General features: G+C 44.6%; 1 protein-coding gene across 1 annotated transcript in view; it reads right to left on the reverse strand.

The window, feature by feature from the left end:
- Nucleotides 1–5,534, reverse strand: part of MAP1B (microtubule associated protein 1B) — a 68,603-nt gene extending 63,069 nt beyond the window's left edge. Inside the window, exons 1-2 of the mRNA XM_062612509.1 lie at nucleotides 5,315–5,534; nucleotides 478–579 (exon numbers count right to left, since the gene is read on the reverse strand). Of these exons, the coding sequence (XP_062468493.1) occupies nucleotides 478–579; nucleotides 5,315–5,492 (280 nt within the window). The 5' untranslated portion in view covers nucleotides 5,493–5,534. The remainder of the gene's footprint in view (nucleotides 1–477; nucleotides 580–5,314) is intronic.
- Between the last annotated feature and the right edge of the window lie 5,044 nt (nucleotides 5,535–10,578).

Genomic DNA, 10,578 nt, shown 5'->3' on the forward strand with positions numbered 1-10,578 from the left:
TTTCAATGAAAACAACCTCTCCTCCTTTGAGAAGGTTATAAGTTTTTACGTGAAAACTGTGATCCATTCCACCTATGCTCACTCAACATTTGTGTTAAAGTAATGAGGTGTTAGAAAACTTACCAAACACTTGATTCCCATGCAACCAGAACACAGAATTTTACACTTCACAAAATCGGATTTTATTTTTTTGTTTTGCTTTATTGTATGAATCCTCTAAAGGAAAGATAGGCTTCAAGAAAAAGCAGCAAAAGAAAATTAGTCTTATGAGCCCCGTAAATTTCTCATTTCCTCCTACAAGCCAAAGAATGTTCCTGTGAGTCACGGTAGGCCCTCCACCCCTCAGCTTCTCCCAAATGAAAGTGGGCCATACAACTCCAAAATATTTATTAATTCAATAGTCACAAAAAAAGAAAGAAAACAAACAAACAAAACAAAAACCCACTAACATTTGTCAAACAGTTCCCAAAAACTCACCTCGAACTTCAGGAGAGAATCGAGCTGAATGGCGAGACACAAAAAGTTTCAATTCTTGGTCCAAGTTGCATTCAACCAAGTTTGTGTCCCATGATCGGATTCCTAAAATTCAAAATACAACGCAAACTGTTTTTGGAATTTTAACTGAGTGATTCTCCATTTGCATTCATGTTATTTGCATATTTTTAAATTGCAAAATCAGCTTCTCTCCCTTTCAAGGCTCATAGCTATTTTTTGGAAAGTGCTGAGTGCTCAGAAGTAGCACTCTGCACAGGAATCAGTCACAAGCAAGGGGAATCCACCTTCCAGTGGGTGATGATCTTCATGGCCCCATCTTTAGGACTGTTTCTGCCACATCCTAGTAGCCGCATGACGTCCCTGACTTCACTTTAAAATAGCAATACACAAAACTGATTTACAAAACTGAAAGAGTGGACCACTTGAAGGACACTTAAGTCATATTGCAGGACCACTGTACTTGTTCCTCTGAAAAAAAAAAAGCATCACCTAGAACGTTGCAAATTAATATTTAAATGCAAAGTATTAAATTGCTGACTTCCTCATTTGAAAGCCTTGAAGCATCCAGTATTTTAAATTAAAATTTAAGTAATCATTTATTTATGAAGTATCAAAATTCTGGTTTTGAGACTTAAAAATGCTACACTTGATCTTTTTTCTTTTAAAAACTATACAGAACATCTCTATTCTCTGTTCCCCCCCAGCTACTTAGAAAGTTAAATACTTGACGCATGATCAAAAGGGGATTGAAATCTGACTAGAGAAAAAAAAAACAAAACAACAAAAAAAACAGCTTTGCAGTCAAAAGACAAATTTATTATTCTTTCCACAAGACTTTTATGACAAAAGAGAGACAACCAACAAACCAAAACCAACCCACACAACCTCCCCCAACAAAACAAAAGAACATGCTTAACACTTTTCAATAATTTTCTTGTTTTGAAATTGCTCTGAAAAGCCCAGTTTTGAAAAATAGTGAGCAGGCAGTTGCAGTACAGGTACTGCTGTAATTTTGAACACCAACATTACATTTTTCCCTAAAGGAATATCATTAGACTTACACAAATAAGCTGGCAAACACAGAAGTGACTGCGGGTGAGGAAGTTTCTGGTAGCCCCTCCCCACACACCTGACTATGCCTTTGCATGAAATTGCTGAGTTAAATCACTTCGAGGGTTGGTGAGGAGACACTTGAAGAGATGTGTGGCCATTCCCTCACCACGAGGCTAGCACTGTCACTTCTGCTGGTACCTTTGCCAGGATTTCGGGCTGTGAATGCTACTGTCAACACTGTCTGCCTTGATACATTCTCTTTCAAGGCAGCAGAAATTCCAAGGCTCTCAATGGCTGAAGCCATGTTGTAGGGTAGAAGGATGAGGAGGAGAAAGTGCAGAGAAACCAGCTCTGCAGTGCCATTGGAGCTCTGGGTAGGTTCTCCATGCAAGTATGAACATCTATGTTTCAAGAGCCTGAAGCCTCTTCAGGAAGAATTCATCCAGGTCTTTTTGTTGTCAGCATCCCAGTCCAGTTAGAAACACGATTACTACTGAAATATGCTACCAGTTATTTAGTAACTGCCATTTGTAGCTTTAAATAAATTTGGAAATACAGTATTGCCTGTTTCATAACCACTCAAGAGAAAAATATCTGAGCCATAACCAGCCACCTCCACTTCCTGACTGATGCATCATTGTTCTGAGGCATAAGCTGCAAAGTCTTTTCTGTAAGTCTCCTTATTTTCATTTCTCAAAAACATCTTGGCCATATGGTGCATTTCTGGGGCGCAGTTTCGGCAGACAAATACAGCTCAGCAGGCTTTAATGTTTTCCAGGTGTTGGAATATTTGAGAGCAAGAAGGTAAAGATGATATAATACCACACATGTATAGTGCATATGAGAACTGTGACGAGTAAACCACCATCAATCCTGAAGCTGAAATACATTGAATGAATGAGTGCTGAACTTCAAGAAGCTCAAAGACAGACAGCTCACTAGCCTCTGACAGCAAGCTTGTGCAGGGAGACTACAAAGCCTTCTGGAGGTCAGTTAAGCAACAGGAACTATGATTCAGCAATGCTGCTAATTATAGCAGCATGTCCACCATCTTTAGCTGCTTTTGTCATGAATCCAAATTTGCTGTAGGGATAAGATTTGGAGAAGGAATAGTACAGACTGCTGAGTGAGGTGATGTCCAAAATACAGGACACAAAATAGTAGGGGAAAAAAAAAAAGCCTAGACACTCCAGGCACAAAGTAGTCCTAGAAGCTGAAACTGGGATTTGGATAGAATATCCCAAATCTGCAGCTGCATGATTCAGCAGTCTAGATGCAAAGATTATGTATGTATATTATAAAAGAGCATAATGTATTATATACATAATATAGTCAAATCAGGTTTGGGTAGAACAGGCGTAAATCTGGAACCAAAATCCAAGGTCAATCCAATGATGTAGATCATTAACAGCATGGACATAACTACGGAAGCATTGCTGAACTGGAGCTATTGCTTTCATTCTGCAGTCTTAGGAGTGTAATGCCACTAGGCATAGGACTAATCAGACAGCAGGCAGGGCACACCCAGTAGCATCTGCCATGTTAGTGGAAAACTCTTGAAGGCTTCTCTTCACTTCTCCCTTCTTTTTTTGGTGAATGGTGGGTCGGAGGACTGCCTCCTTAGCAAAGTCACAACCCAAATGTAATTACTGAAAATGCATCTTGCCACACCATTCCCTCTTCATTATCTATTAAGAGATGACTCTGCATTCCAGCGGGTTGTGTAGCATCACGCCACTGATGTATTATCAGCAGATGTTTTCTTTGACACGTTGCTCTGCAGTTTGGCGCATGAATCCACAATTTCCAGTGATGGTACTCAGGAAATGTACCAGAGAAGACAGTGAGGCAGAGTTATCTAGAACCCAAAATGCATTTAAGTCTCTGTGGAGAACAACGGCTGAAAGAAGCATTTTCTTCCAAACTACAGCACACTTTCCAAAGAAAGAGAGGTTAGTTGAGCCCCTATTTGGCTCACAGACTGAGCTTCAGACTCCGAGTGTACTCATCCAGAACAATGTACCTCAAAATCTGATCAAGGGTTTTTTTTTCCTAGCAGACAAAATCTCAATTAGATCTTCTGACACTAGGAGGAGCAAGGTGACTTCTAGTCCAAAAAGATGACTAAAAAGACCAGAGCGTTTCCTCTGAACATCTAAAACTATAAGATGCTTAGTGGCAGGAGGTAGCAGCAACAGAGCTATGCAGCAACAACTGTACAATAGAAGCTTCAAGAAGAGACTGAAGAGCATTTCTTCAGAGGAAGAATGACTTCTGTCTTGAGGACAGAAGTTTTATCCATTTGCTTTATAATTTTTAATAATTTTATGAAAACGCAGTCAATTCACTTCTGGCACAACTGAAAATTAGATAGAATTCGAAAGTGCAGTGCTGAAGAAGCTCTGAATGACAAAGCATCTGCCTCAGTAATTCTTCCTAGGAGACAATGGTAGTAATAAAGATGAACAGGTCACAGTGAAGCTGGTCAGCTGTGATGAAGAAGCCCTTTACCACAAATAGTCATGAAAAAGAATCAAGACAAATAGCAAACAAAAGCAACAATGCTTGAGAAAGCAACAATAGAGACAAACGAAGTCCTAGCTGGACTGCTGAACCACACCTACATGACAAGGCTGATAGCAGTTCTTGGTTACAGGGTCTCTTCCTCCCTCTAACAATGGCAGGTTTCTGAAATCTTCATTTTCACCAGCCCAGAACAAAATATATTATACAAAATCAGGTACCAATTGGGTTTAACAGACTGTAGGGTCTGGCAATAATTTTCTTTGTGCTTCATACCACTGAGTACTGCAACGGGGCTTCCACCACCCCCACCCCCACCCCACCCCACCCCCCCCCCCGCATGTACACCGCAATCTATTGTATCAGAAACCACACTGAGAACTTATAAAACTGTCTTTTCACTTGCCGTATCTTCCCGTATTGCCGTCTTAAGAAAAGGACAAATGAACAGCGAGTCAAAGTATCCGGTAACCGGACAATAAAGAGGCTGAGCACTCAGGTGTTCGCCGTGTTACCCATATGGTTTTTCTTTATTGAAATGCATGTACGCTTTTATAAAGCTCGGATCCTGCAAAATCCTCCAGCCAAGAGAATTCTCACCGCCCAAAGTTGGACACAAAGGCGCGGCCGCGCTCTCGCTCGGGCAGCCTTTGCCGCCGAGATGGAAAACGCCCCTAACGCCGCCGGTCTCGTTTGGCGGCGGGGGACCGGGATTGCGGACAGCAGCAGCAGCCCCCAGCCCAGCCCAGCCCGTCCCGTCCCAGCCCCATGCATCCCATCCCCAGCCGCGCTCGCCGCCCTTTGTCCGCTCCGGGCTGCCATAGGGACCGCAGTGCGGACCGCGCCACGCCCACCCGCCCGCGACTCCGGGCGGACGGGATCGGCGGCGGCGGCGGGCTCCCGCCCCGGCCCCTCCACCTGACAATGGCTTGGGGGTCGCTGCTACCAGCCCAGTGCGGGTCCCCGCGAGGGCGGCAGCGGAGCGGGGCCGGGCCCTGCCCGAGGCCGTTCTCCGCAGCATCCGCACCCCACCGGGGAAGGATGGAGCTGGGAGAGAAGGGTTCTGCGGTGGAACCCCGGGGAATAAAGAGCCGGAGACCACGGCTTGGCGACCGGCGTGTCCGTGCCCTGCGGGGGTCGGCGGGGTGTGGGGCGAGCCCCGGGCGCGACCAAGGAGGGGGAAGCGCTGGCAGGAGGGGTGCCGCGGCGCTGCCTGCGGCGTGACCGCTCCCAGCCGCCTCACCTCGGTCGATGTTGGCGATAGCCCGCCGCAGGTGCTCCTCGGTCACCAGCTCTCCGATGACCACCAGCAGGTAGAACTTGCTGTCGAGGAAGCGGTGAGAGAGGCTGGGCGAGGGAGAGGTGGGGTTGGGTATGCTGCAGGAGGGCTCCGAGTCCACTTCCACCACTACGGTGGCCATCGCCTCCGCCCCGCGGCTCCGGGGCGCTCAGAGGAGAAGGCGGCTCCGCAGGCGGCAGGGAACGAGTGAGGGTGGGTGGGGAGGCGGCGGCGCTTTTATACGGAGACGGTGCAGGGCAGGGACCTGGCGAGGAGGAGGAGGAGGAGGAAGGGGGGGGAGCCGGCGCATCCCCGCGCCGCCGCCGCCGCCTTTCCAGCATCCATAGCTGATGTCATCTGCGGCAAATCCTGCCCGCGGCGGCCCCCGGAAGCAGGAAGGACGCGGGGGACGAACAACACCCCGAGGGGATGCCACGGGGTGCCCGGCTGACACAGGACCCGCGCCCCTAGACTATACCTCGTCCTTTGCTCTCGTTACCTCCCGGGCGTCACCCTGCCGGGCTGATCCCCGCAGTGTCTGGCTCTGCTGCCTCGGCTCCCTGGGCCCTCCCGCAGTCCCAGCCCCGAGGAGCCGCAGGTGATGCCCCGCCAAACCTGGGGGGCTCGTCCGGGAAAGCCGGCATAGAGTTGCACCGCTGGCGTCGACGGGTGAAAAAGCAGTTCCACTGGCCAAGTCTGGGGGTCCTCTCTCCTGCATCGAACTGTAGCATAGTTGAGCCATATTTTGCCTCCCTTCCCCCCCCCCCCCAAATATTCTTGTTACCTTTTTATATTTGAACGCAGTTAACTTACTAAGATGCTTCAAACATAGCCTTTCTGCACATGTTCAAGGCCCATGGTTGTATGACTTAGGGTGCAAAAGCACAGGTTGTGGACAGGCTGCTGAAACCCATACTCTTAAAGCTCCGGGAGTTCAAAGGACTAATTTTGACCAGGCTCAAGCAACTCCAGGCAGCAATGGTATTGGAAAGCACCTGCAATTACGAAAACAAAAGTTTCATTCCTCACCACTTAAAAGTTAGACATTTGCTCCCCAATAATCACTGAGACCCACTCTAGAGTTAAATTATTTCCTGTTTTATCCTCTCCAAAATGGGATAGAGCAGTCAGATCAATCAGCCTGAGATGTTCCTCTCACTTTACTGACAGAAGCAAGGCACTAGTTTACACTAAGCCTCTTATTTGTATGGCTGAAGGGATGTGGGAGAAATCTCACTGTGACCTAGGGAAGGATATAAACTTTTATAGCCTGTTTTTTAAGATAACCTCTGTCCCTGACTGAGAAGACACTTCCTTTGTGTGCAGCTCCTTCCAGTACTGACTGCACAAATTCACTGCCGGCTGCTCAGAAACACGGAGTGCTTGCCTGGATGAACCAATACATCAGTCCTGTTTCTTAGCATATGTACTTTGTTCTAGGACATACTGGATTCATTCTAATTAACATGCATTTCAGGTTGTCACTACTGCTATCTGTCTCACTTGCCTGGAGGCACCCACAAAGATTGAAATGTCATTGTTGTAGGTGCTCGTCCATAATGTTTCATCAGCCTATAGCACCTAGTGTTTTTAATATGAACAGTTCCTCTGCATAAATGCAAATAAAAACACTGAGAGCCTTGGCTAATATGTCATGGTGTGTTTGGATGTTGCATTCAAAGTAGAATGTTTTTCTGAGCTGCCATTAGTCTGAAGGTTGGGTGCAGGCAAACGTTTTTATAGCCACGTTGGGTGGCTGAGATGACGCGGTGATAAAGAGCAATGGTGCTTGTTCTTCACTAGAGCTGTCACTGCTGATGAAACAAATGCAATGGCATGGGTGCAGAAGAGCTAGCAGCAGTTCTTCCAAAGTTCACAAGTTCATAGTGTTGCTTTTTGGGTACCCCTGTTCATCTGAGCCCAGCTGTGAATTTGGTGTTTCCTTGCTGATCCTGGCAGTTTGCATGGGCTAGTATATGTGCCTACCTAGAAATAATGTCCAACCCCTGTGGCCATGTCCTATATGACCCCCACCCTAATATTGTATTCAAATTATACATAATTTCAAGACTTGCCACATGGTATCCACTGGAGAAAGCCAGCTTTTGGCTTCAATCAGTGCAATATGTAGCTTTGGGATATGCCTTTTTTTTAGTCACCAACAAGAGCAGCTGGTCTCTGGAGCATGGAAGGGGCTTGCCAAAGGGACTTGCTAACTAGCTGCAGAACAGACCGGTTCCTGGACATGAAGGTAAAACAACTACTTGCCTCACAAACACTTCAGGTTAAATGCATTACTCTGAGACATACACAACAGTAAAAAAAAAAAAAGAAAAGAAAAAAACACACAAAAAAAACCTTATATTTGCTTTTTAGCACTTTATTTAAGAAAAATCCAAGATATACATAGCTGGAAAAATGCCTGTGAATGTGAAAAGAGGTGAAGAGAATGAGTTTTATCAACAAAGAAGATTCTTACATACAGTAGGTGATACAGGTATGTTTGAAATAGCCTGCCTAGGTAGTCCTCTATTTTATATTGTGATGTAAAGTAATATGCAGCTAGAACATGATATGATAAAAGGTGAATTTTTACAGTCAAACTGTCTTGTGATGGGAGACGTGTCATTCAAACCCTAAGGACATGAGGCTGCTTTTGGAAGAAGATGGTCTTGTGCTGAACCCTTCAAGGGATGTAGACCTCTGCACTTACCTGCTCACAAGCATATGCCACTTCATCTGAGATAGAAATTAGACAAGAAAAGATGCTTTAACCTCCTGGATGTCTCTAAGGAAGCTGCAGGTTCCCAGCTTTGTGGTCAGTGTTTGTGCTGTGACTTGCCCTTTCAGTATTGCAGTCAGGTAGTTTTGTTTGTCATCATCCTTCCCTATCTGGAAACCCATTTATATGCTGTAATATGGAGCATACCAACAGATGCACTGCTGAGCAAAATATGGACATGTACTGTACAAAGCTGACTCAGTGCCATGTGACTCTTACTGTTCAAAAGCAATACCAGCTTCCTAGCTGCAGCCACATCACACAGATAAGCCACTTCAACAGAAGAAACACCAAAACTCAAGCGAACTGTGGAATATGGCTTGCTCTTTTAAAGAGACAATGATTGATACCCACTGGTGCCTGACTTTTGTTTGCTTCGCTTTGGTTTTGTTCCTTTTGGACATACTGTCCAATATCAAATTGGTGTTCCTGAACTGAATACAGCTGAACATTACATGCAAAGCTGTATTTTTCTGGCAGAGCTGGAATTTTTTAGAGTAAACAGGCAGTTTTAAATTAAGTGCTTGAAGTCTAAAACTAGAACAATCTTCTTGGTGGCATATGCTACTTGTTACCCACTAATATTCAGGGTATACCCAACTCCTCTCTTCAGGTTTTAAATGAGGTTTCATTTATGCACAAACCCTTAGGCTGACCCCTTCATCCAAGGACAAATGTCACATATCCATGTGCATTAATTAGTTAAGAACCTTACTGAAAGTGGGGTGGCTTAGAAGACTCTCTTCCCTGAGAGAAATACCTATCTGAGGACTGCACAATGTGTCATTAAGCAAGGTCCTAAAGAGGGTAGGTTTTCATAAGAAAAGGCAGTTAAGGCCTAATGTATTTTGGAGATGAAGCTATGCCAGCCAATACCGGAGGTGACAGAATCTCAGAATCAGGTTGGAAGGGACCTCTGAAGGTCATCTATCCTAGTCACTCTGCTCAAGCAGGGCCACCTAAAGTAGGTTGCCAAGAGCTGTGTTCAGTGCCCCTAGAAAAGGGGGAGTTAAAAAAAAAAAAAAAAAAAAAAAAGGTGAGGAAAGCAACACTATTGCTTTTAAAAGTAACATTTTCTCTCACTTTCAGCTTTCTCTCTTGAAGTGAGAAAAATAACATCAAGTAACATTTTGTATTAGCTCCAAGTGGAAAAAGTTAATTATTTTTTATCAAAATAATTTTCCTCTATGTGTTCAGTGGCAGAAGAAGTTAGACGTAAAAATAGGAAAAATACTTTATTTAGTTTCAGTGAGAAATGAAAAAAGCATTTCCTCTTGACTATTAGAAAAAGAAAATCAGAAATTAATAATTTTGAATAAACTTTGCTATGAAAAAACACATAGTTTTGCATAAAAATAAAATGATTGCTTCTCCACTGTTGGAGAGATAATAAAGCAGTGTCAAGTAATTAGACCCTGTTTGCTAATTAGAATGACCCTTGAAATTCAGCAATAAATGACAGTAAAAGCATCAAAAACAATGACGCACATTTTACCGCAAAACCGCAAGTGTAGTTGAAAAAGCAGCAGCAAAAATAATGGTAAGACAATGTGAATTTTATGATTCTACCTGGAACAGGTTTCCCAAGGAAGCTGTGAATGCTCCATCCCTGGCAGTGTTCAAGACCAGGTTGGACGGAATCTTGAGTGGCATGGTTTAGTGTGAGGTGTCCCTGTCCATGGCAGATGGATTGGAACTAGGTGATCTTAGGGTCTTTTCCAACCCTAACTATTCTATGATTCTATGAATTGTCATCAGGCAGTAGTTTTGAGCTTTCTGTTTCTCCGAACAAGAGATACAAGAACAATCTGTTGATAATGTCATGTACTTTGGTTTTCAGGAGGTGAGTTTTGCAAGTTTTTAATTCTTGTGGAAAGACTGGAACATACAGAACTACTACTACTAGCACACCAACCTGAGGAGCCCTGCAGTCCAGAGGCTTAACACATTTCCTTTCAAACCTCTTTTAGAGCTCCCTCTTGACTTAAGAGGAGTGCAAGTCAAGCCACAGGTTTTGAATGACTATATATACACTAATTTGGGGGCCAGCTGGAAGCTGGGAGTTGGCTGCTGTAACACCTATGTTCAGTTTGCAGGCTTCCTGAAACCTGCCTGCCCAGGCAGTACACCCTGTCCACAGCCCCACTGGAAGACAATCAGCTGTCTTATATGTCAGGTGTTAGTCCCATAACTCGCTGCAAGCATAGGGGAGAAAAATATTGATGTGCTGTCAGTCACACACTGCTCCGTCCTACCCACTCTGATGGCAAAAGCACATGGAGATGCTCTAAAGCAAAGAGCATCTGTTTTCGTTTCCCCCCCAGGCTGAATCATTTAAAGCTGCTTCTGGGAACAGGACAGCAAGTAGATACTCTATGTGATATTCTTATCTAGCTTTAAGACATGCCTTAAAATACTTGGCAGAAGTTGCCTAATACTACCAGTT

Source organism: Pezoporus occidentalis, unplaced genomic scaffold (genome assembly GCF_034315485.1).
Source record: "Pezoporus occidentalis ecotype Australia unplaced genomic scaffold, CSIRO_AGI_Poc_V1 ctg16, whole genome shotgun sequence".
In the NCBI taxonomy this organism is placed as follows: domain Eukaryota; kingdom Metazoa; phylum Chordata; class Aves; order Psittaciformes; family Psittacidae; genus Pezoporus; species Pezoporus occidentalis.